Source organism: Pristiophorus japonicus, chromosome 2 (genome assembly GCF_044704955.1).
Source record: "Pristiophorus japonicus isolate sPriJap1 chromosome 2, sPriJap1.hap1, whole genome shotgun sequence".
NCBI classification, from domain to species: domain Eukaryota; kingdom Metazoa; phylum Chordata; class Chondrichthyes; family Pristiophoridae; genus Pristiophorus; species Pristiophorus japonicus.
The window spans coordinates 160,603,872-160,630,519 of record NC_091978.1 but is presented as its reverse complement, the minus strand read 5'-3'; the positions used below and the strand labels follow the sequence as shown (position 1 = coordinate 160,630,519).

The following is a 26,648-nucleotide window of genomic DNA, read 5'->3' as shown; positions in this document are numbered from 1 at the left end:
ACTTTGTGATAATTGGATTCCTAGGTTACAGTGCATTTTGTACCTTACAACAGTTTTTTTATATAAGTAACTTGTTATTACAACTGACATTCTATTCGATGAGAATTGTCAGATAATAAGTCTGGGATCTGCTACAACAAATGTGAGGGTTTTAAATTCAGATGCATCTTAAATGTACTTGGCAGCAGTCTTGTCAATGCCGGGTTAGGGGAGGAAGATGATCTTATTTATGTTGAAGTAAATGCAAACACTGATGAGAGAAGAGTAAATGAATGAGTGAGTAATCATACTTGAATTATGTAAAATGGACTCCTGAAACTTCCCAAAATGTACCGTTAAACTGTGAGCCAGCCAGTGCCATTTTAGTATTATATGTCGACAGTACTCAGGATTGTGTAAAATTGTTCACCTTCACTGTGTTAAACTAACAGCCATTGATATCTTGTGAGAATCGATTGTTTTTATACTTAGCCAATGCTTTGTGAGTAATTGATGTTCTGACCCAACTGGTGCCATTTTGCATTGATTTTAAAAGAATATTTTCCTGGTTATGCTTGAAATATGGGCTGGAGTTCAAAAGGTTTATTAGCCTTGCTGGGTAATTTACAAATTCCAAAATTAGATGGCCCCTTTTCTTCTACTTCACAAAAAAAAAAAACTTTTGGATCTGTAATATTTTTAAAATAATTGCTTATATATATGCATATAGGTTTTTTTTTAATTGTAATGCGGAAGACAATGCAAAGAGAAGAAATGTGGCATGCTTTCCAAGAACTGGGGGCTTGGAGGCGGAAGATGTGGTTTGGTTCTTAATGAATACTTTGCGTCTGTTTTCACAAAAAGGGTGATCCAGACACTGCTATCAAGGAGAAGGAGTGTGAAATATTAGATGAAATAAACCTAGAGAGAGAGGAGGTATTAAGGGGTTTAGCAGCTTTGCAAATGGATAAGTCCCCAGGCCCAGATGAAATGTATCCCAGGCTGTTAAGTGAAACAAAAGAGGAAATAGCAGAGGCTTTGACCATCATTTTCCAATCCTCTCTGGCTTCAGGTGTGGTGCCAGAGGACTGGAGAACTGCTAATGTGGTACCTTTGTTTAAGAAGGGAGAAAGGGATAGACTGAGTAATTATAGGCCTGTCAGCCGAACCTCAGTGGTGGGAAAATTATTGGAAAAAATCCTGAAGGACAGGATAAATCTTCATTTAGAAAGACACGGATTAATCAAGGACAGTCAGCACGGATTTGTTAAGGGAAAGTCGTGTCTGACTAACTCGATTGAATTTTTTGAGGAGGTAACCAGGAGGGTCGATGAGGGAAAAGCATATGATGTAGGGTATATAGATTTTAGCAAAGCTTTTGATAAGGTCCCACATGGCAGACTGGTCACGAAAGTAAAAGCCCATGGGATCTAGGGCAAAGTGGCAAGTTGGATCTAAAATTGGCTCAGAGGCAGGAAGCAAAGGGTAATGGTTGATGGATGTTTTTGTGACTGGAAGGATGTTTCCAGTGGGGTTCCGCAGGGCTCAGTGCTGGGTCCCTTGCTTTTTGTGATGTACATCAATGATCTAGACTTGAATATAGGGAATATGATTAAGAAGTTTGCAGATGATACTAAAATCGGCTGTGTGGTTAATAATGAAGAAGAAAGCTGCGGACTGCAGGAAGATATCAGTCAACTGGTCAGGTGGGCAGAACAGTGGGAAATGGAATTTAATCCAGACAAGTGTGAGGTAATGCATTTGGAGAAGGCTAATAAGGAAAGGGAATACACATTAAATGGTTGGACACTGAGAAGTGTAGAGGAACAAAGGGATTTTGGAATGCATGTCCACAGATTCCTGAAGGTAGCAGGCCAGATAGATAAGGTGGATAAGAAGGCATATGGAATGCTTGCCTTTATTAGCTGAGGCATAGAATACAAGAGCAGAGGGGTTATGCTTGAACTGTATAAAACACTGGTTAGGCCACAGCTGGAGTACTGCGTGCAGTTCTGGTCACATTACAGGAAGGACGTGATTGCACTGGAGAGGTTCAGAGGAGATTTACGAGGATGTTGCTGGGAGTGGAGAATCTTAGCTATGGGGACAGATTGGGTTTGTTTTCCTTGGAACAGGAAGACCTCATTGAGGTGTATAAAATTATGAGGGACCTAGATATAGTGGACAGGAAGGGCATATTTCCCTTAGCAGAGGGGTCAACAATCAGGTAGAAGGTATAGAATGGATTTGAGGGGAAATTTCCACGCAGAGGGTTGTAGGAGTCTGGAACTCACTGCCTGAAAGGGTGTCAGAGGCATAAACCCTCACCACATTTAAAAAGTACTTGGATGTGCACTTGAAGTGCCATAACCTGCAGGGTTAAGGACCGAGAGCTGGAAAGTGGGATTAGGTTGGATAGCCCCTTGTTGGCTGGCACGGACATGATGGGCTGGAATGGCCTCCTTCTGTGCTGTAAACTTCTATGATTCTATGGAGCATGTGGTTATTTGAGGCATATGCTTTGAGAATAAGAATTTCTTGAATGTAGTACAATAAAGCATTTCATGAAAGATCATTTAAATTTGTGGCTCGATGGTAGCACTCTTGCCTCTGAGTCAGAAGGTTGTGGGTTCAAGTCTAACATGAGCACACAATCGAGGCTGACACTGCAGTGCAATATTGAGGGAGTGCTGCACTGTCAGAGGTGTCGTCCGTAAAATATCCTATAGCACTATTTCGAAGAAGAGCAGGGGTGTCCTGGCTAATAATTATCCCTATAATACCTAAAAACAGTATCTGGTCATTATCATATTGCTGTTTGTGGGAGCTTGGTGTGTGCAAATTGGCTACCATGTTTCCTATATTACAACAGTGACTATACTTCAAAAGTATTTCATTGGTTAGATAAAGAGCTTAGGGATATCCTGAGATCGTGATAGGTACTATATAAATGCAAGTCTTTGTAACAGTCAATAATAGTTTGGTTAGATTTGTTGCGTTATTGCCAAGATATTTGGATTGTTTTGTTTGTGTTAAGCAAATACATACCATTTTTCTATCATACCATCTGAAAAGGATATTGCCATTTAAATAAATTGTTGAGGCAGTTTTTATTATAGGAAGTTTATATTCCCACTGTTTACTCAAATCTATCTGGTAACTTATTACTTTAGAATGCTAAAGTAAACAAACATGAATCAGTGTTAAGGTATTTTTATTAGTTTTTACACGTTAGAGTACAATGTGGCCACAGCTTCAAATAATAGGAAAAAAAAGCACATGCCAGAAATCTGAAATAAAATAATGAAATATTGGATCTACACAGCAAACCCATTGATATCTCTGAAGAGAAAAGAATCCAGTGTTGATAAAGGTTCTACATCCAAAGCATTAACCGTCTTTTTTTTACTACAAATGCAGATGGACCTGCTATATACATCCAACAAGTTATGTGCTCACAGCCTCTTCTTGTAAAGGGACCTAACTTACATGTGTGATCTTGACTCAAACTTTGCAACAGTCTGGTAAACTGCCAGTGGTATAAAAGTAACTAACCAAGACTGAGAAGGAGTTGGCATGAATTTAACACAATGTAATACAACTTTTTTTCAGAATAGTAGATCCTTTAAGAAAAAGTATTTGTGAATGAGAAATAGTATTTCTGTATCATTTCTTAGCCAGGAGAAAAGGGGCCAATTGCTTGCTCCAAGCCCTCGAAATGCCTATTAGGGGATGTGCAGCAGAGGCTGTTATGTTGAATTTTCAATCCCTGCAGGGAAATGTTTGTGTTCTCTTCCCAGAAAGCAATTCTGTAAGTTGGAACTTTGATGTCAAAGTGACCATAGGTTGTGTTTGGTAAGTTGTCAAATATCTATAAGATACCCAAGCTTGGCCATATTGGGAGTCTCCAGTATGGAATCATTGGATTATATTCCACCAAGGCAGTCGTCCATTTCTTGTCAAGCTAGAAGGGGAAAGATTGAGGCGAACAATTCGCTGCAAGAAGGAAAACCTTTGGGAGGGCTCTCTTCGTGGCATCGACAGAGAGGTGAGGTCTAGTAATTGGAGCATGGTGAAGTTAGGTACAAAGGTGAAGTGTTGTTACTTGCAATATATTGTATATCTATGAAACAGCTGTTCTCTTATCAACCAGCCAATCAACTGCAAACTCGACTAGTCACGATAAAATCTCATGACTTTGTTTAAAGTCACAGTAAAAAGGCTGCTGAATTTAAATTTGTAAAATCGATGGGAATGAGGTTTCAGCCAATATTGGAGCAAGGGGGAAGAGGATTCAGGGCAGCACTTAACATTCCTCAGTAGGCACTTTAACCAATCTAGCAAAAGTGATGAGGAAATTGTGATCCAAAGGTTAGATAGATTTGTAATGTTGTAATAACTCAGTGATTAAACTTTGAAGCTACAAAAAAACATTTTTTTAAGTAATAAATCTCATGAATCTGGTACGATCATTTTTCCAATCACCTATTATTAATTTTAATTAAATTGATCACATTCCATGCTACCAATTTATAATTAAGGCCGTCAAGAAAATTGGCTGCACTGCCTTCTAGTTAATATTCAAAAACATGGTCATGGCCATTTCAACCAATATCTTCTAGCCATAAAACCAAAGTTTTTGTTAGAGCTCTCTGACACTTTCCGAGTAAGATTAATTGTTTCTCAGTCAGGGTTGCAGAGTGAGTGCGATGCTGTAGTGAGGAAAAGGACTAACTTGAAATGGGGCATTAATTGCTCACAAAATTACATAATGGGGTAGAAATTCAGACGTCCCGGGCTCGTACGAAGTTTCTACGGACCCGGGAAGGCATTGGAAAAGCCGGTTTTCATCGTGCAATGCTGGAGCTTGACAGATTGTAGACATCTCAGGAGCGAGGACAGTTGTACAGGCAAGATTGCGGCAAATGTCCTCAAAAATCTTGCGCCTGAAAAAGCAGATGCATAGCCTACTTTTACAGGTGTAAGAATTTAAGAACCTATAAAAAACATGATTAAAGTAAAAATGTAAAAAAACATATTTATGTTTAAAACCCTGCCCACTCAGGTAATGTTATTTTAAATCCTAACCCTAACTTTTTTTTTAAATCATCAATTTTTTTTTCTTAAAAAAAACATGTATAACATCTTTAATTTCTATTAGTGTATTGTCTGAGGTGTTTTTTAAATGTTTTATGTAGTGTTTGTGCGTTTTGGGATTTTTCTCATTCATTGTAATAGGAGTTTCATAACTTACGAATCTCCTTTTACGATGAGAAAATATTTACCAGTGATTGGGTGCCCAGGCACACGTGACTCCTGCGTACGTCCCTATGAGCACGCGCTGCGACGCGCAGGGAGAGGAGGCCTGTTGATCGGGATTTCGAGCGGGCACAGCAGCTTCAGGTAAGTGCGCATTTTATGTCTATTATTTAGTGCTTTGCCTGCGGGAAGTCCTCGAGAGGAATTTCTGCCCAATATTACTTTCTTCAGGTTGCTATCCCTGACTGATTAAGGAGGCAGTGGCAGAAGAATGAATGACTAGTTAAAACACAGAAACTCAGAGCTGAACAGTAATTTGTAATGCACACACTATTGAACGAACAGGAAAAGGCAGACTGAATATTCAGATCCTGGTCCACTAAAGCCATGAGCTAGAGTATGTTTTGACATTTGAATGAGGCTAAAATGTGTGTTTTATTTCATCTAGTGATAACAGTAGGACAAGCATATGCTGTAAGCCAAAAGTCTTCATTTTACAACACTGACCACCAGCTGTTTGCTTTTTGATTGTCATTTACAAGTACAACATCACAATGTGTAAACACCCAATCTGCTTAAACTCTGGCCACAAAACATCATTTTCAGTGTGCACATAGAAAAAGCACTATAAAAATATTTTATAAAATTACAGCCATCATAGTATCTTTACATGGAATGTTACATTGAACATTGCAGACATTTCTCAAATGCCTTTGTTTAGAGATGATACAGGAACCAAGTACATAGCATTACATTATTGAAAAGTGCCATCAAAGTGTAATATTTATTCCCACAGGCACAATTAGCAAGCTGCGACACAAATATCCAACGCGAATGCAAAGAGTGAGCTGAAAGAAAACTTTGGCATAAGGAAGTCATTTTAGTTACTAATATGTTTGTTTGGAAGGTGATACAAGTAATATCATTACCACTTACAGCAGTGTAGAAAAAGAAAAACTTACATAAATGCACTGGAACAGAGCTCAGTTTATTCACTTCACATTTGATGAATGTTGACACTGCAGCAAGAGAGGTCCAATGAAAACACCAAAACAAGAGCAGGGGATAAGTCCCCAACTTATTTATTTTTTGTTGCTAAAAGAAGTATCAGACTGTGAACTGATTTCCAAATTTAATCAGTCCTAACTGAAGGAAAATCAGCACTATACACTGGAAATTCTTCATAATGAAAGTGAAGATGAGATCCTCAGAAAACCTAATGGACATGGGTAGTTCGAAAGGCAACTGCCATAAAGAAGTCGATGGTTAAATCTAGAATGACACTGCATGCACTTAAAATTAAAGCATGATTATAAATCAAACTTCATTAGAAAGCAGCAGGACATTTCTTCTCTTACTCTGTTAAGTGGTAATGAGATTAGAGCATAGATTCCAGAGAAGTGCACTTTATTCATTCTTTGCATGGTTGCTTTCTACTTTAAAACTGAATGAAACTGCTACCTTTACAGTATTAGTTCAATCCACTGCAATGTATCATCATTGTGATTAATGCTACAAAATCAAATCCTTTTGTAATTTATTTTAAATCTGTTATATTAGTCTACAATCACTCACCAACAAAACTTTTTGTTCTCTTTCCCATACCACAATAATTTGTCAAGTAAACTTTTTAGGGAAGGAGATCTTCACAGCTGGAAATCAAATTTTCCACGAGCAATCCAATTAAAGAATCATTACACAAGCTACTAACTGTATTTAGATGTCAACATACTGAAAACATTCTATACAGTGACCAAGAATTAATTATTCTAAGAAAAATACCTAGACTGACAGTCATGTAGAAATTAATCTGGAACACCAATACATTTGGTTCACAGTTATGCACTGAAGCAAAATTAACCCATCCTATAAACAGTTCCGAAAAACATGAATTTCTTGCCTCATCAGCACCCTCAGTGTGAGGCAGTCTGATGAAGAGTACAAAAGAAGCTTTCTCAAACAGGTCAAGTTAGAGGTAACAAGAGTTCCTCTCCACAGACTGCCTGAACAATAAATGCTGACATCACTTTCCAGAAGAATCTAGTCAGGTCTTACAGTGCTGTATGGCTTTGGAATGGATGTACTGCAGATCTCAAGAGGGAGCAGCAGATGATTGTATTATATAATGGGATGAACATTGCCACTCAATCCACTCCATCTTTTTAAGAGTCATTGATTCCCATAACAGCCCAGGTATCAGAGAAACCATCCATCTTGAGAGCAGTTTGGTATAGTTATTCCTTATGAATTACGTTATTACTGAATACTTTCAGTGGTTAGGGGTTTGGGAGGGGAGGGAGGGGAATGATCATGTTGATAGTTTTGCAGTCCTTGCCAGCTGCTACATTTCTGTCTCGCCATTTGAGGTTTCATCTTGGATGCTGTTCTGCTGGCCTTTGAATGACTCATTTATAAAAAAGTGTGGATGTAGATCTGCCTCTCAATCCATTCAACAAAATATGTTACATTGCTGTAAACACCAGGTCCAAGGAGTTTTGTAAAGCAAACTGATCCCCAAGAGGTTAGACCAAATAATGTCCATCTCTTGCCAGGCTGTTCGCAAACCAGAGGTCCTCCACTGTCACCCTAACCAACAAAGACACATAATGGTGGTCAGGCAATGGAAATCAATAATTTTGACAGACCAACAAATTCACTTTCACTTTATCTAGTTCAAACTTCATTCAGTCTAAAGTCCCAAGACCAACAGCTAGTCAGTGCTACAAGAAGTCCCAAAAGATAATAGGATGAAAATCAAAAATTAAACCTTATTAGTTGCTTACCAATTAATCTGCAATATAGTCAGTTAATGTGAGGTTTTTAACTTTAATTTGTCAGATTAAATTAACTTTTAGCATAGTGGCTAGGTAATAAAAACAAAATGGCACAAATATCACCTGGCGTCTGTAAAGAGAACAGACTGGTTTTCCTGTTTCAGGTGTGTTCTTTTCATCAGAACTCAACGAAACCTCTGATTCTGTGAGAATGGCAAAAATGGCGTTGAACTAGCCCACAGGGCAGGCTCACCTATGCCAAAAGCTCAGGTGGGCACTCAACACTAAATTTTACAATGGGGATCCCTTCTCATTTCAAAAGGCTTTGGGTACATGAAAAGCTTGCACACACAGCTTGGTAAAACGCAGAAGTATTGAAGGAATAAAGTAGTCCATTGACTAATAGGTAGATGCTTCATTAGTAACAATCAGGAGTTCCAAATGATGTGTTGCCTTCCAGGTACAAGAGTAAAAGTTTTAATGGAGTGGATGCAAAAGGTTTTGGAGAGGAAAGGGAAGTCCAGGTTTATGTTGGAACCAATGATGTAGGAAGAAATAGAATTGGGGTCCTGCAAAGCAATTAGATAGATTAAACAGGAGAACCTTGAGGGTTGTTTCCTCTGGATTACTGTGGTGTCATGCACAAGAACAGTAAAATAAGGGAGTTAAATGCATGGCTTGAGAGATGGTGAAAGAGGGAATGGTTCAAATTCCTGGAACATTAGGGCCAATTCTGGGGCAGGAGCGGCCTGTACAGGATGGATAGGCTCTGCCTGAACAAGGCTGGGACCAACATTCTCACTGGGAGAGGAGCTAGTGCTTTGGGCAAGAAATATAAAGCGGGGCTTGTGAAAGTGAAGAATGTCTAAAAGAAATATGAAAAAAGACTAGCGCAAGATATTAAATATTTTGAGGGAAAATTTGCGGTCGGAAACTTCCCGTGGGCGGATGTCTCCGAAGTGTAAAAAATCTACGAATTTACCTGGTGGTCCAGGAGGTTCGTAGATTCGCGCTCCTGGGCTTCTCCGGGTACCCATGAGTAGAGGTCCATGTATCCCAGGGGCGCATGCAGTTCGCAAGCGCCCTGGGATCCCGAGGACTTGCCCAACCAATAAAAGAAGGGAATCCCCATTCATACTTTTGGGGATTCTATTTGTATGGAACTCCCATAAAGAATGAATGGTGATCACCTAAAAAATGTACAAACACATGAAATAAATTTTAAAAACATTACATATTTAAAATTAATTAAAATTCCATTTAATTAAATATTTTAAACAAAATTTATGTTTTAGCGGGCTAAAAATAAAATTACCTTATTGGACAGGGTTGTTAATGTATAAATGAGTGATAAACTGTTATGTTTCTATTTTTTAGAACTCTTATGCTGGTAAAAGCAAGCATTACACCTGCTTTTACCAGGCATAAGAATTTAAAGGGCATTTGCCGGGCAGAAGTTGGGCAAATAGCCAACTCTTCGCCCACGGAAGCCCATTTCTTTGCAAGTTCCGGGTTTCATTGCATGCCTAAACCCGGAACTTGCGAGGCCCCTAAGAGCGTGTGCGCACCTTGTAAGCACCCGTAGGGACCGCAAATTCAGCCCCTTTGTTTCAGTTTTTACAAATGATGGTAGAAGAATGCAGATGTACTTGAAGAGGATATGGAGGTAACTGTAACAAAAGGATTTGCTTCTGAAAAAGTGAACAGAATTGAAAGTAGATGTCACCAGGCCCTGATTACATGCACCCTAGGCTATTGACAGAAGTCAGAGGGGAGATAACAAGGTATGAGCACCATTTTCACTCTTCCTTAGGTATACAAATTATGCCACAGAATTGGAGCGTAGCCAATGTAACAATTTTGTTCAAGAGAGAAGAATAAACTGGTAACTATAACCATCTCGTCTAACATCAGTTTTGGGCAAATTCTTTGAATCCAAAATTTGAGATCAAATTAATGAGCATTTAGAGATGCATAGGATAATCTAGGGCATCCAGCATGGATTTGACAAATGGAATAGGGTTCTTTGAAGAAGTGACCAATTGGATAGATAAAAGGTGTTATACATGTGAACTTGTATTTACTCTGTACAGCCACCAGAGGACTCATCCCCTGGAGTCCCAAGGGATCCCATAATCCCTTGGGAGCACAGGTATTTAAGGAGGCTTCACAGGTTGGAGAGGTACTCTGGAGACCTGCAATAAAAGACTAAGGTCACACTTTACTTTAAGCTCACAGTGTTCAGTCTGATTCTTTCTCCATACACTACAACTGGCGACGAGATACAGATAGCAAACCCAAAGATGCAGAGAACAGTGGGCATCCTGGAGAAATTTTTGGAGGGAGATGATTGGGAAACTATTGTGGAGCGACTTGACCAATACTTCGTGGCCAACGAACTAGATGGGGAAGAGTGCGCTGCCAAACGAAGGGCGATCCTCCTCACCGTCTGTGGGGCACCAATGTATGGCCTCATGAAAAATCTGCTCACTCCAGCGAAACCCATGGAGAAATCATGCGACGATTTGCGCACACTGGTCTGAGAGAATTTGAACCCGAAGGAAAGCGTTCTGATGGCGAGGTACCGGTTCAACACCTACAAAAGGTCTGAAGGCCAGGAAATGGCGAGTTATGTCACCGAGCTAAGACGCCTTGCAGGACATTGCGAATTTGAAGGACATTTGGAGCACATGCTCAGAGACTTTTTCGTACTTGGCATTGGCCACATAACCATACTTCGCAAACTTTTGACTGTAGAGACTCCAACCTTGAGTAAGGCCATAGCGATAGCGCAGGTGTTCATTGCCACCAGTGACAATATGAAGCAAATCTCTCAGCACACAAGTGCTGCTACAAGTACTGTGAACAAAGTGATGATGTTTTCAAATTGTAACATACAGGGCAGGTTACACATACCTACAGCTGCATGTCCGCAGATGTCTCAGAGTCCACCATCAAGGGTGATGAATGCAAGACCATTAACACCGTGTTGGTGCTGCGGGGGTGATCATCGTTTCCATTCATGCCGATTCAAAGAGTACATTTGCAAGGGCTGTGGAACAATGGGACACCTCCAACGAGTGTGCAGGTGAGCTGCAAAGCCTGTTAAACCTGCAAACCACCATGTTGCAGAGGAGGACTGATCCACGGCGGATCATGATGAACCAGAGCCTCAGATCAAGGAGGCAGAGGTACATGAGGTGCACACATTCACCACGAATTGTCCCCTGATAATGGTGAATGTTGAACTAAATGGACTCCCAATGTCAATGGAGCTGGACACGGGCGAGAGCCAGTCCATCATGGGCAAAAAAGATTTTCGAAAGGTTGTGGTGCAACAAGGCCTCAAGGCCAGTCTTAGTTTCGTGCGAACTGGAGTTAAGAACTTACACAAAAAAACTGATTCCTGTAATCGGCAGTGCTACCGTAAAGGTCTCCTACGATGGAGCGACACACAAGCTACCACTCTGGGCGGTACCGGGCGATGGTCCCACGCTGCTTGGCAGGAGCTGGCTGGGTAAGATACGCTGGAACTGGGCCAACGTCCGAGCGTTATCACCCGCTGACGACACTTCGTGTGCCCAGGTCTTAAACAAATTTCCTTCGCTGTTCGAACCAGGCATTGGGAAATTTCAAGGAGCGAAAGTGCAGATCCACCTAATTCTGGGGGCGCGACCCATCGATCACAAGGCGAGAGCAGTACCGTACATGATGAGAGAAAGGGTAGAGATCGAGCTGGACCGGCTGCAAAGAGAGGGCATCATTTCCATGATCAAGTTCAATGAATGGGCCAGTCCTATCGTCCCAGTCCTCAAGGGAGGTGGCACCTTCAGAATCTGTGGCAATTACAAAGTAACTCTCAATCGTTTCTCCCTGCAGGACCAATACCCACTACCAAAGGCCAACGACCTCTTTGCAACGCTGGCGGGAGGAAAGACATTCACGAAGCTGGATCTAATTTCAGCCGACATGACGCAGGAACTGGAGGAATCATCGAAGCCCCTCACCTGCATCAACACGCATGAAGGTCTTTTTGTTTATAACAGATGCCTGTTTGGAATCTGATCGTCAGCAGCGATATTCCAGAGAAACATGGAAAGCTTACTGAAGTCGGTCCCACACACCGTGGTCTTGCAGGACGACATCTTGGTCACAGGTCGGAACACAGTCGAGCATCTGCAGAACCTGGAGGAAATTTTTAGTCGATTCAACCCCGTGGGGCTCAGGTTAAAACGCTCGAAGTGCGTTTTCCTGGTGCCTGAGGTGGAGTTCCTGGGAAGGAGGATTGCGGCACACAACATCGGGCCCACCAACATGAAGACGGAGGCAATCGAGAACACACCGAAGCCACAGAACGTGACGGAGCTGCGGTCGTTTCTGGGCTACTTTTGTAACTTCTTACGGGGTCTCAGCACGCTGTTAGAACCACTGCATGTCTTACTACAAAAAGGGGACGAATAGGTTTGGGGCAAAAGCCAAGAAAATGCCTTTGTAAAAGCGAGAAAATTGTTATGCTCAAACCAATTGCTTTTGTTGTATGATCCATGTAAGCGTTTGGTACTAGCATGTGATGTGTCGCCATATGGAATCGGGTGTGTACTGCAACAAGCTAATGATTTCGGGAAACTGCATCCAGGAATCTGTCTAAGGCTGAGAGAGCCTACAGCATGATTGAGAAAGAAGCGTTAGCGTGTGTCTATGGGGTAAAGAAAATGCATCAATACCTGTTTGGATTAAAATTTGAATTGGAAACTGACCATAAGCCACTTATATCCCTGTTCTCCGAGAGTAAAGGGATAAATACCACGCATCGGCCCGCATCCAGAGATGGGCGCTCACGATGTCCGCATACAACTACGCCATCCGCCACAGGCCAGGCACAGAAAACTGTGCCGATGCTCTCAGAAGGCTGCCATTGCCCACCACGGGGGTGGAAATGGCGCAGCCTGCAGATCTAGCCATGGTTATGAAAACATTTGAGGATGAGCAATCACCCGTCACTGCCCAGCAGATCAAAACCTGGACGAGCCAGGACCTCTTACTATCTCTAGTCAAAAGCTGTGTGCTTCACGGGAGCTGATCCAGTGTCCCAGTGGAAATGCAGGAAGAGATAAAGCTGTTCCAGCGGCGCAAAGATGAAATGTCTATACAGGCAGACTGCCTTCTGTGGGGCAATCGAGTAGTGGTCCCCAAGAAGGGCAGAGACACCTTCAATGACCTCCACAGTACCCACCCAGGCATCGTAATGATGAAAGCGATAGCCAGATCCCACGTGTGGTGGCCCGGCATCGATGTGGACTTAGAGTCCTGCATTCACAGATGTAATACATGCTCACAGTTAAGCAATGCACCCAGGGAGGCGCCGCTAAGTTTATGGTCTTGGCCCTCCAAACCATGGTCTAGGGTACACGTCGACTATGCTGACCCGTTCTTGGGTAAAACGTTCCTTGTGGTTGTAGACACATACTCTAAGTGGATTGAATGTGAGATAATTTCAGTTAGCACATCCGCTGCCACTATTGAAAGCCTGCGGGCCATGTTTGCCACACACGGCCTACCCGATGTCCTGGTGAGCGACAACGGGCCATGTTTTACCAGTGCTGAGTTCAAAGAATTCATGATCCGTAACAGGATCAAACATGTCACATCTGCCCCGTTTAAACCAGCGTCCAATGGTCAGGCAGAGAGAATAGTGCAAACCATCAAGCAAGGCTTGAAGAGGGTAACTGAAGGCTCACTGCAGACTCGCCTATCCCGAGTCCTGCTTAGCTACCGCACGAGACCACACTCACTCACTGGGATCCCACCTGCTGAACTGCTCATGAAAAGAGCACTTAAGACAAGGTTCTCGTTAGTTCACCCTGATCTGCATGAACAGGTAGAGAGCAGGCGGCTTCAACAAAGTGCATACCATGATAGCGTAAATGTGTCACGCCAGATTGAAGTCAATGATCCTGTATTTGTATTAAATTATGGACAAGATCCCAAGTGGCTTCCCGGCACTGTCGTGGCCAAAGAGGGGAGCAGGATGTTGCGGGTCAAGCTTTCAAATGGACTCATTCACCGGAAACACTTGGAGCAAATCAAACTCAGATTCCCGGACTATCCTGAGCAACCCACCTTGAACTCTACCTTTTTTGATCCCCCAACATACACACCAGTGGCAACTGGCACCACAGTTGGCCACGGAGCAGAACCCATCATCCACAGCAGCCCAGCAGGGCCCAACATACCAGGCAGCCCAGCAAGGCCAGCTGCACAGCAGCCCAGCGAGGGCCCAAACAAATGATTCAACACCAGCTTTCACACCGAGACGATCAACCAAGGCAAGCAGGGCCCCAGACCGACTCACATTGTAAATAGTTACACTATTGACTTTGTGGTGGGGGCTGGGGTGGGGGAGAGTGTTGTTATATAACTAAGGTCACACTTTACTTTGAGCTCACAGTGTTCAGTCTGACTCTTTCTCCATCCACTACAAAAGGGATGCAGTAGATACGGTATATATGTATCTTCAGAAGGCTTGCATTAAGATGTCACACAGGAAAATTGTTACAAAGATTCTGGCATACGATACAAGACAAAATGCAACAGCATGAATAGAAAGTTGGTTGAGAGACAGGAACCAAATGGTTAGATCTAATATCTGTTGCTCAGATTGGAGAAGAGTTACAAGTGATGTACCCCAGGGGTCAGGGCCAGGTCCATTTTTGTTCTTGTTTGGACTCGGACGTGGGCGTACGTTATCAAAATTTGCTGATGGCACATAGTGGGGAGTTTGGTAAACTAGCGAGGATGGTAAAAGACTTCAGGAAGGCAGAAACAGGTTAATGGAATGGGCAGTTAGTTCGCAGATGTAATTCAATGCAGATATAAATGTGCGGAAATACATTTTACTAGGGAAAGCAAAGAATGGATGTATATACTGAATTGGGAAGACACTGAAGGGTGTGTAAGAATAGGGAGAACAAGACTGAAAATTCTCAAGTCGTTGAAAGTGCTGGAGAAAAAGCTATAAACCATAACATTGTGGTTTTATAAATAGACAATGAGTGCAAGACGAAAGAATGATGAATTTATACAAAACAGTCGTTAGATCACAGTTAGGGTACCGTGTGCAGTTTTAGGCATCCCATTATAAAGCCAAGAGTGTGTACAGCATAGAGTCACCAGAATGGTGCCAGGGTGTGAATATTTTCGTTATGTGGAGAAACTGATTTTGGGTCTCTTTCCACTGGAGCAGAGAAGGCCAAGAGAAGATTTAATAAAGATTTTCAAAATTATGAAAAGATTTAATCGTGTTACGAGAGAAAAGTTCTTACATCTGCTTCTTGAGTCAGTGATAAGGGAGCATCAATTTAAAATTCTCACTGATAGAGTGGCGAGAGAGGTTATTGGAAATTGTCCAGGTATTCAATGCTTTGCCAAAGGGAACTGTTGAACCAGACACCATTATATCTTTGAAGCCAAGAGGAGATAAACATTTTGAAGCACAAGGAGATACAAAGCTATGGGAGAGAGCAAGGCATGGGGTTAGTTTTGGATTGCTCTAGCCAAGGGAGACAGATGCATGAAAGGCTGATTTGGCCTCCTCTTGTGCTGTAACAGTCTATGGACTGCTTTATACTGAAGGCAATATGCTGCTTCCAGGGTAATACCCACTGATGTGCAAAATGATATTTCTGTGGTCATATAATCACTTAGACGTTCATTGAGTGTGCACCCTTGCTTGCCCTGAAGGCCATGGCATTTATGAGCAGCCCTAATGCCCACATGTGGAGACATCTATAAACGCAAGTCCTGAAACAACGATGGGTGCAGACAAATGCCACGGTTGTTGCATTTGTTGGCCCCTCACAAGCTCCTGTTCTTGATCTCCATTACGCAGCATGTTCAGAATACCCATCCTCAATTCTTTGTTTGGTGTAATTCAAATAGCAGAAGCAATCATGAAGCAAAGTTTTAACAGCAAAATAAAATGCAAAAGTGGGAGACTATTCAGCAAAATGAATTAATGTGCAAAGCAAGATGCCACTAATCCCCCAATTTTTTCCCAGTGATAGAAACTCTCAGCTCCTTTTTAAGAAGGAGAAGGCCAAGTCCCTGGAATCCCCACACTGATTTTTATTGACAAAGTGTGAGTTGCGATAGATGCTCATGTAAAGACCTGAAATTTGGTGACTCAGTTGCCTCCGTCTGTCGCCAATGAGGCCACACGTCACTGGCAGGGCCTCACAAACATCAGTCATTAAGTGTTTACAGTATGCCTGACCTGCAAGTAATTGTAATTACTGGGTGCAAGTTGGAATTATTTTCTGTTGTGTTTAATCTAAATCTTCATGAGCATCTGAACAAAGGGATTAATCCAGAATTTATCTTCAATACTCCCTTACCATGCAAGAGTCCACTGTTCCAGGTTCGTAGCCTGCACATAACATTCGAGAAGTAATTGTTTTAGTATCAAAGTATGACTGACAATGATCAAGAATACGGACCTCTCCTTCCTGGAGTTTGAACGGTACTGAAATAAAAGTTAAAAGAGAACATTAATATTGATACCTTGTATGGTATTACCATAATTCAAATTTCTAATGGATTGTGAGTATCCATTTCATGATGTGCATTTTATTCAGTGTGTGAACTCTGGCCATAAGCATTTAAAGTGAGTATTTAATTTGCACAATACCCATATTTGGAGTATTCATTTCTTACTTTAAAGTGAATAGTGTAGACCAAAAGCATTCACTTTTCTGACATATTGGGGCAGAATTTCCATCGGTATTCTCCTGCTCTCTCGCCGTAACTTTGGTAGTAGATCGGCGGAAACCCAAGAGAAACTGAATAAATGGCCATTTACACCATTTCTATGCGATTTCCATCAACGTTATGGTGGGAAATCAGGAGAATCCCTGTGGAAATGTTACCTTATTGTTTCACACACACTTTCCATTGGTGGCCATGTCCTTGTCGAACAAGGGTTACAAACGCAGGGGTCTTAAGTCAGAATATGAGTCAGTTCTCACAAAGAGTTATCAACCTGAAACGTTAATTCTGTTTCTCTCTCTACAGATGCTGCCTGACCTGCTGAGTATTTCCAGAGTTGGCACCACCCCACACCAACACCATAAAGCATCCCTACAATACCCAAACCATTCCTTTCACACTCACCACCATTGCAGGAGTACCGTTATGTCTCACCATTCACTTCAACTCACTAAGCCACCTCCAAAGGTGCACAAAAATCTGTCTAAGAACAGAACGTGGTAAAAATAAAAGGTTTCAATGTGTGACAGCACATTAACAGAAACTTTACATGAACCTTGGATAAAACACCCAAGTGGCTACCCTTGTGTGTTGTTAGTTGGTAAGATTGCATTAGGATGAGTGTGATGGGGTGTGATGATGTAGATAGAGAAGGATGGGTGCGGGTGCAAGGTAAGTCGGTGTGAGTAAGAATTTGCGGGAGTAGAGTAGGGAAGGCTGAGTGATGGGATGTGATGAGAGGCACAGCAGGATGAGTTTGAGTGTGGCTTTGTACTAGCATTCCGTGATAATGAGATCGTTGAAAGGTTCTTACTCACACCGACTTACCTTGCACCCGCACCCATCCTTCTCTATCTACATCATCACACCCCATCACACTCATCCTAATGCAATCATACCAACTAACAACACACAAGGGTAGCCACTTGGGTGTTTTATCCAAGGTTCATGTAAAGTTTCCAGGTCCTCTTGGCCACATCCCTGCTTGTGCCCTCTTGTGTAATGTGCAACCATGCTGTTTTATTCTCCTAGGGAGGCCTCTTCCACCCATTGGAAGGGAAGAGAACCTTCCTGCATGCTTTGATTCTCTCCATAAGCATATGGAGAACCTGGGTGCAGCCCTGCACCTCTGTGCAGTCATTGTCAGTGTTTGCAGCACTTCAATGCTGTAGAACACTGACAGCACAAATGTAAAAAGAAAGTTGGCCATGGTCTCTTTAAGGAAACCGGCTGATGACTCTTCATGAATGATGTCACCAGATCCACTTCCTCTAATTGAGCTGGGAAACACGTTGGGCAGGCTTGACAAGCCGCATCAACGTAAATTCATTTTCCAAAGCGGGATGGAGCCAGCAGCAGGGTCACGACCCACTACCGACATTGCCCGACCCGGACCCGCCGAGGTAAGGAAAATCCCACCGTTTATGTTTGTGATTATGCAAATGAGTTTCAGCAGATACTAGAACCAAAGCTTCACTTCAGGAAAACAGCACAATTTCAAGTGCAATTTGCGTTCAGTCTCCCGATTGCGCCCAAAGCGGAAACTCTACCCCAGTGTGATCATGTATCTCAGAAACACACACAATTAATTGCTTGGGAATACAGTGACTGTTGTTTTGTAGCCAAGATCTCTCAAACAGCTATGTCCAGTTAATCTGTTTTTGGTAGTGTTTATTAGTTGAGGAGCTGGGACACCTCAAACCGGAACCACTAGAATAGCGAGATGGACCTTGGTTTAATACTTTGTCTGAAGCATGGCACCTCCAATAATGTAACTCCTCAGTACTGCATATTAGCCTGGATTATTTGCTTCGGTCACGGGTTCGTCCAATATCCTGCTGACTCGGAGGCAAGAGTATTACCAGCTGACCTAAGTTAACACTGTGTTCAAAGGATTGGTTTTCATTGACCTTTCTTACCTCTGTTGCCCGTGTGCCCCCACCCTGTGATGAAGCAGTAGGTATCTGGTTCTGCCACTTGGTCTTTTCTGGGGAGGCAGACAGGTCGAACATAGCTGGTCTCGATTATTTCTTCACATAACTCCACCACACTGATGTCATAATCAACAAATGCCCTGTTATAGCGTGGGTGCAAGATAATCCGATTCACATTCCGGGTCTGTGTAGATTCAGATGGATGGTCCAAATTGTTGATACCAAACACAACACTCCAGACAGCTGCATTTTCACGGCTACAGAGAGAAAAAACAAGTCCAAAGAAAAAGTGGTACAGCTCCTTGCTGACTAACTCTCCGGGTAATGTGTTTTTTTTGCTACAGTTGACTAATTTCTGTTTCTACTGTAAGGACACATCTATTATATTATTAGTCTTGTGTATGTGCATACTTCCTATCCAACTTCATCTTGTCAAGATTTCCTTCATCGTACTTATTTTTAATTGAAACTACTAATGCAAAGATTTATAATGGATTTTTCAATGTAGACATTTACCTGTCACACTGCAGATTCAGGCCTTCAGCCAATAGTTGGTGAGGATCTGCCTCCCTAGTCCTATTGCCCACCTATTCTGCCTCAGGCTCTTATTTTTTTCACTGCTTCAGCCCTTTGCTGGACATGCTGCCGTTGTAGCTGCATCCATTTCCTGAGTGCCCAGCAGACACTTCCTGCTTCTTGGTATCCAATTACAGTCCTTTCCCGATCTTCGGCTTTCTCCACAATGTCTTGCTATCTTGACCTCTGCCATGTCCTGGGGTCTTCTGCTGCTCAAACTTTTCCTACCTTCCCCTTGACCACCCTCCGCTGTCTCCCAGGCCTGTCTCTTGCTCTTATAGCTTACCATCCTGACCTTTCCTTCTGTCCCCCACAACTGTGCTGCTTTGGTGAGGCAAAAACTTCTCTCTTGCCGGGTCCTTTTCTCACTATTGTTTTGTATCACATGTCTTCTGGGCCTTCTACTTTGCCATCTTGGCGCAAATGTAATGCCCCTATTTAAAAAAATGAGGGAGACAGAAAGAAGGGAACTATAGACGAGGTAGCCTAACATATGTCATGGGAAAATGCTGGAGTCCATCATTAATGAAGCAGTAACAGGATATTTGGAACAGCATAATACAGTCAAGCAGAGACAGCATGGTTTTATGAAAGGGAAATTATGTTTGACAAATTTCTTTGAGGATGTAACAAGCAGGGTGGATAAGGGGGAACCAGTGGATGTGGTTTATTTGGATTTCCAGAAGGCATTCGATAAGATTCCACATAAGAGCTCATGGGGTTGGGGGTAATATATTAGCATGGATAGAGGACTGACTAACTAACAGAAAACAGAGATAAATGGCTAATTTTCTGGTTGGCAAATGGTAACTGGTGGGGTGCCACAGGGATCGGTGCTGGGGCCTCAACTATTTACAATCTATATTAATGATTTGGATGAAGAGACTGAGTGTGATGTAGCTAAGTTTGCTGATGATGCAAAGATGGGTGGGAAAGCAAATTGTGAGGAGGACACAACTAATCTGCAAAGGGATATAGACAGGCTAAGTGAGTGGGCAAACATTTGGCAGATGGAGTATAATGTGGGAAAGTGTGAGGTTATCCACTTTGGCAGGAACAATTAAAAAGCAAATTATTATGTAAATGGAGAGAGTTTACAAAATGTTGCAGTACAGAGGGATCTAGGGGTCCTTGTGCATGAAACACAAAAAGTTAGTATGCAGGTACAACAAGTAATCAGGAAGGCAATTGGAATGTTGGCCTTTATTGAAAGGGGGATGGAGTATAAAATCAGGGAAGTCATGCTACAACTGTATTGGTGAGACCACACCTAGAGTACTGTGTACAGTTTTGGTCTCCATATTTAAGGAGGGATACACTTGCATTGGAGGCAGTTCAGAGAAGGTTCATTAGGTTGATTCCTGAGATGAAGGGGTTGACATGAAGAAAGGTTGAGCAGGTTGGGCCTATAATCATTGGAGTTTTGAAGAATGAGAGGTGATCTTATTGCAACATATAAGATACTGAGGGGGCTTGATAGGGTAGATGCAGAGAGGATGGTTGCATTCGTGGTGGGAATCTAGAACTAGGGGGCATAGTTTAAGAATAAGAGGTCGCCCATTTAGAACTGAGATGAGGAGAAATTTCTTCTCGCAGATGGTTGTAAATCTGTGGAATTCTCTGCCCCAGAGAGCTGTGGAAGCTAGGTCATTGAATATATTTAAGGTGGAGATAGACAGATTTTTGAACGATAAGGGAGTGAAGGGTTATGGAGAGCGGGAAGGGAAGTGGAGCTAAGTTCATGATCAGATCAGCCATGATCTTATTGAATGGCAGAGCAGGCTCGAGGGGCCAATGAGTTACTTGCTCCTATTTCTTATGTTCTTCACATTGTCTCCTCTTCTTTCAGCCTCTTCTGCTGTGAATTTGCAAATCCATCTGAGCCTCCTACTGTGGCAGCTTTGACCCTCACCCCAGATTTGCCCTTCTCGCTGACACCATCCTGCCCTCCACCATTTCCTGGGCCTCCTCCCACCCACAGCTGCTCCCAAGTCTTCTTTTTCCATCAGAACAGATACAAAAAAACAGAAATACAAACATAACTGAGTGCAGAAAAAAATGGCCCCAAGTAGAAATAAAACATCACCATGATCTCCCAACATCTGCTCCCACTCGTACATTTCCTCAAACAAAAATATATGACTGTGGCAAAAGAGAGATCAAGAGACCGAGAAAGCACAAACTGGGCACAGAAACAGATGAGTACATATGGAATTAACATAATAGGATAAATACATATGAGCCAATTATATCAAAGACACAAAGATGGGGAGAAGGAAAAATGGGCTCTGAATATGCATGGGCTGTGAGCTGGCAGTTACCCTGGAATTTCTCCTCACATGCTGACCCCAGCAGAGTTTATGGTATGTCAGCAGGTGCATAGACCACTGTGACACTCTTAGGCAGATAGCAAATTTAGCACCTAGCTTCCTTTTAATGGGGCGGGTGGAATTTCCCTGGCATTCACCTCGACCCCATGGAGCCCCTTCAAACCTCTGTGTATTGGAGAAAATCCTGATTTTTTTTTTTTCTCGATATACTTTTGTTTCCTTCCTCAGGCTCTCTTGCTAGATACAGTCAAGCTCCATGCATTGGCCATCTGTATGAATATTGTGTATCGAAAAAACATCAAATAACACACCAGACCTGGGATTCCCTGGTTGTTTGCTCACAGCCCGCAATGGTTCCCTATTCATTGTAATGGACAGGGAAATCATGGGCTGATGAGCACACAGTGGAAATCCCCAGCCTGTAAGTACTGAGGACTTTGTTCTCTCACTTCTTTGTGGAAACATCCCACATTCATTTACAGAATGCCTGCCTGAAATCAGGCACTCGTGATGTCGGGACTTTTGATGCCAATCATGCCTTACTATCTATGGCACAGTGCTTTGATACAAAATATTTGTGCATAACTAGGTGCATGAAAGGAGGATGTGTTTAATAAGCAAATATTTAAAGTTGCTATATTGCTCCTCTAGTCTGTAATATCTGTAATGAGTTTAGTGGAGTGCTAGTTCAGTTTTGCTCTGAGCTTTATTTAATAGTTGTTCTCTACGAACAAGATTTTCTGGCCACTTAGTTTCTACTTCTCCCCTATTTCTCAAACAATAGTTTCGCTACACCATTCTGCTTCTGTAGCTGAGGCAGTGGGCTGGAGACCCATTGCCGACATTTTTGTATAATGAATGGCTAAGAGGTGGGCAAGAGCAGTGTGTATTAATGGTCCCTCAGGTTTTCTTACTCTTCCCTTGGAGAACTGCCTCAGCTTCCTCTCACTTCTTTGGGTCCTCTCACTTCTTTGGGGTAGCACAATTAAAATCATCACTTGGGAAAATCGTAAACTGATCCGCATCCTATCACTTTGTGGCATAGTAAGTAGGAATCTGATTTCTGGCCATTTTAAAGCTGCTTTATTAATGTGGCTAGAATATTAGACAAAGAGCTATAGATAGTGAGAGTATAATCTTGTGAACAAGGAGAGGGATAATAAAAAAAATTAGGAATGATTTACAGTGTATTAGGTACACTACATTTTGAACAGGGTTAGACTCTTTACATTAATAATTATCTCAGTAATTGGCTGAATTTTCACTTTTCAGTTTTCAGGTTCGCTATCAGACTTACCCTCCAAAGCAATGTGCCACTGTCAAAACCCATTTTCGTCCAATCAGCACACAGCCGCAAATATGTCCACCAGGCTCACTCTGCAATGAACACTGCCAGGGCCAGCGGCCTGGTCGACTAGTTCTGCCTCCTAGAATTCTTTTATTGAGGCGGATTGCTGGGCGCTGACCACAGTCTAGGAAATATAAAATTCTTTTATAGGTGGATTCATGTTTTCATCATCTACAACTCACCTTAAGCAAGGGTTCTTGCTTGTTTTGAATTCTTTGAATGTTTCAGTTCAGCCATTTTCTTTCTATCTCACTCTTTCCCCTCCCCAAGGTATGACCATTCACTATCCCCCTTGTCATGGGTAGGATAGCTTAGACCTTTATACCATTCCTTTACCAGCCCAGGAAGGTCTGAAAATGTTCTAAGTATAAGGAGTAGGAAAGTATAAGGTGAGTACATTCAGTATGTACTCTTTCCAACATGTGTGCATATATATATATATATATATATATATATTTTTTAAATAGGGAGAATAGCCTTTCTTGCGTAATCCTTTCAAGTCGCATTTGCACCAGCAGCAATTTAAATAACATTAATATTCTGGATACACTGAAATTTATTTACACAGAGTTCATAACTTCAGACCAGCAAGGATAATCCATAATACTGAAGCTGGAAAAGTCAACATGAGCTGAACACACAATTGAAGGCAACCAACGCTACCTGCCCGCATGCTTTGAATCCATATCTAGGCCAGTCTGACATGCTCGCTTCCATGCAAGTGTTCTATTTCAGGCCCCTTAGCACACGATCTCTTTTATTAAGAACAAAGCAGTAGAGTTTCATCTTCACCACCTGGGTAGTAATCTGTTGGAGTGGATCATCGCCCGAGTTCAATGGAATGACAATTGGGCAGGTTCTATTTAAAAAAAACTCTACTCCTTTGTATTTACTCCTATGTGCAAATGAAAATCTACCCCTTTTTACTTTATAGCTGGAATGTGTGCTTTCAAATCTCAGCATTTATATATTCTTGGTTTGTACTATTTTAACTTTTTTTAAACTAATCTGTAAATAGTACATCCAATAATACATGGATTAAACCCTCCATGGACGTTTGCCTTCAAGGGGTTTCTCGATCTAGTAGATGATATAGATATGGATGAGCATCTCAGGAGTAATGACCATATGATAAGGTGCAAGGTCCAAATAGGAAAGGAAAAAAGTATGCACAAAAACAAGGGCATCATATGTAATAGAGAACATTTTAGAAAAATGAGGAATGAGCCTGCTGTGCTGAGGTGGAAAGAAAAAATGGCAGACAGGACTTTAGATTGATATGTTATATTTTTATAATTTTTTAAATTAGATTGAAGATTTGCAAAATAAATATATACAACAACAACAACTTGTATTTATATAGCACCTTTAACATAGTGAAACATCCCAAGGCGCTTCACAGAAGTATTATGAGATAATATTTTTTTTAATTGATATTGAGCTGCATAAGGGCAGGTGACCAAAAGCTTGCTCAAAGAGATATGTTTTAAGGAGCATCTTGAAGGAGGAAAGAGCGGTAGAGAGGAGGAGAGGTTTATGGAGGGCGTTCCAGAGCTTGGGGCCTAGGCAACAAAAGGCACAGCCAGCAATGGTTGAGCGATTATAATCAAGGATGCTCAAGAAGGCAGAATTAGAGGAGTGCAGACATTGCAGAGGGAGGGGCTGGGGGCTGGAGGAGATTATAGAGATAGGGAGGGATGATGCCATGGAGGGATTTGAAAATAAGGTTGAAAATTTTGTAATTGAGGCGTTGCTTAACTGGAAGCCAATGTAGGTCAACGACCACTGGGGTAATGGGTGAGCGGGACTTGGTGCGAGTTAGAACATGGGCAGCCAAGTTTTGGATCACCTCTAGTTTACATAGGATAGAATGTGAGAGGTCAGCCAGGAGTGAGTAGGAGTAGTCAAGTCCAGAGGTAACAAAGCCATGGATAAGAGTTTCAGTAGCGGATGAGTTGAGGCAAGAGCGGAGACGGAAGTGGAAACAGTTATGCTGCGGATGTGTGATCGAAAGCTTATTTCGGGTCAAAGATCTCCACACAGAGATTACCCTTATGGTCTCTAATAGCCCCTACCCTTTCTTTAGTTATCTTCTTGCTCTTAATATATTTATAGAACATCTTTGGGTTCATATACCAAGAGAGCGGGCGGGTAAGTGGAGCTGATCTTGTTGAATGGCGGAGCAGGCTCGAGGGGCTAGATGGCCTACTCCTGTTCCTAACTCTTATGTTCTTATGTTTCCTTGATTTTACTTGCCAAGAATTTTTCATGCTCTCTCTTAGCATTCCTAATATCCTTTTTAATTTCACCTCTGAACTTCCTATATTCCTCCAGAGATTCTGTAATATTTAGCCGTTGGTATATGACATAAGCTTCCCTTTTTTTTCTTTATCCTCCCTTGTGAGTCCCCAGACATCCAGGGGGCTCTAGAATTGTTATTCCCACCCTTTTTCTTTAAGGGCACATGTTTGGCCTGAGCCCTCCGGATCTCCTCCTTGAATGTTTCCCACTGTTCCGACACTGATTTACCTTCAAGTTGTTTCTAGGCCACTGTAGCCAAATCACTTCTCAACTTAGCAAAGTTAGCTTTTCCCCAATTTGGGACTTTTATTCCTGGTCTATCCTTGTCCTAATCCATAACTATCTTGAATCTGACTGAATTATGGTCACTGGCACTCAAGTGCTCTCCCACTGATACCCGTTCCACCTGCCCAGCTTCATTCCCCAAAACTAAATCCAGAACCACTTCCTCTCATGTTAACATACTGACTAAAAAAATTCTCTTGAATGCATTTTGGGAATTCTGCTCTATACCTTTCACACTATATTTGTCCCAATCAATATTCGGATAGTTGAAATCCCCTACTATTCCTGCCCTATGGTTTTTGAACTTCACAGAAATTTGCCCACATATTTGCTCTTCTATCTCACTCTCACTGTTTGGGGGTCTATAATACACGCCTAGCAGTGTGATCGCCCCTTTTTTATTTTTCAGTTCGACTCACGTGGCTTCATTTGATGATCCCTCTAACATATCCTCCCTCCTCACAGCTGTAATAGTTTATTTAATCAATACTGCGAACCCCCCTTTTTTTACCCTCCCCCACCCCCCCCCCCCCTCTCTGTCCCGTCTAAAAATCCTGTAACCATGAATATTGAGCTGCCAAACCTGCCCTTCTTTCAGCCATGTCTCTGCAATGGCTATAATGTCATACTCCCAAGTGTCTACCTGTGCTCTCAGCTCATCCGCCTTATTCTCTATACTCCTTGCATTGTATATACCATTTAGCACAGGAAGATCTCCCTGATACTACTTACTAACCCTTGTTTACTCTGTCTTACAAATTCACTTTCTATATTCTTGCTTTACAATTTCAGCTTTACTTCCTTCCCTATTGAATTTGTTTTCAGGTTCCCGTCCCCCTGCCAAGCTAGTTTAAACTCTCCCCAACAGCAAAAGCAAAACTCCCCGCGAGGATATCGGTCCCAGCACTGTTGAGATGCAACACGTCCAGTTTGTACAGGTCTCATCTCCCCCAGAAGCGGTCCCAATGCTTCAGGAATTTAAAGCCCTCCCTCCTGCACCAACTCTCCAGCCACGCGTTCATCCTCTCAATCCTTCTATTCTTGTACTCATTTGCACGTGGCACCGGTAGTAACCTGGAGATTACTACATTTGAGGGCC

At 42.2% G+C, this 26,648-nt stretch overlaps 1 protein-coding gene across 1 annotated transcript in view; it reads right to left on the bottom strand.

Annotated features, from left to right (window-relative positions):
* Window positions 1-6,974: 6,974 nt before the first annotated feature.
* corin (corin, serine peptidase) overlaps window positions 6,975-26,648 on the bottom strand; it is a 398,949-nt gene continuing 379,275 nt past the window's right edge. Inside the window, exons 19-22 of the mRNA XM_070870145.1 lie at window positions 22,913-23,087; window positions 18,695-18,966; window positions 16,406-16,533; window positions 6,975-7,824 (exon numbers count right to left, since the gene is read on the bottom strand). Coding sequence (XP_070726246.1) covers window positions 7,648-7,824; window positions 16,406-16,533; window positions 18,695-18,966; window positions 22,913-23,087 — 752 coding nt within the window. The 3' untranslated portion in view covers window positions 6,975-7,647. The remainder of the gene's footprint in view (window positions 7,825-16,405; window positions 16,534-18,694; window positions 18,967-22,912; window positions 23,088-26,648) is intronic.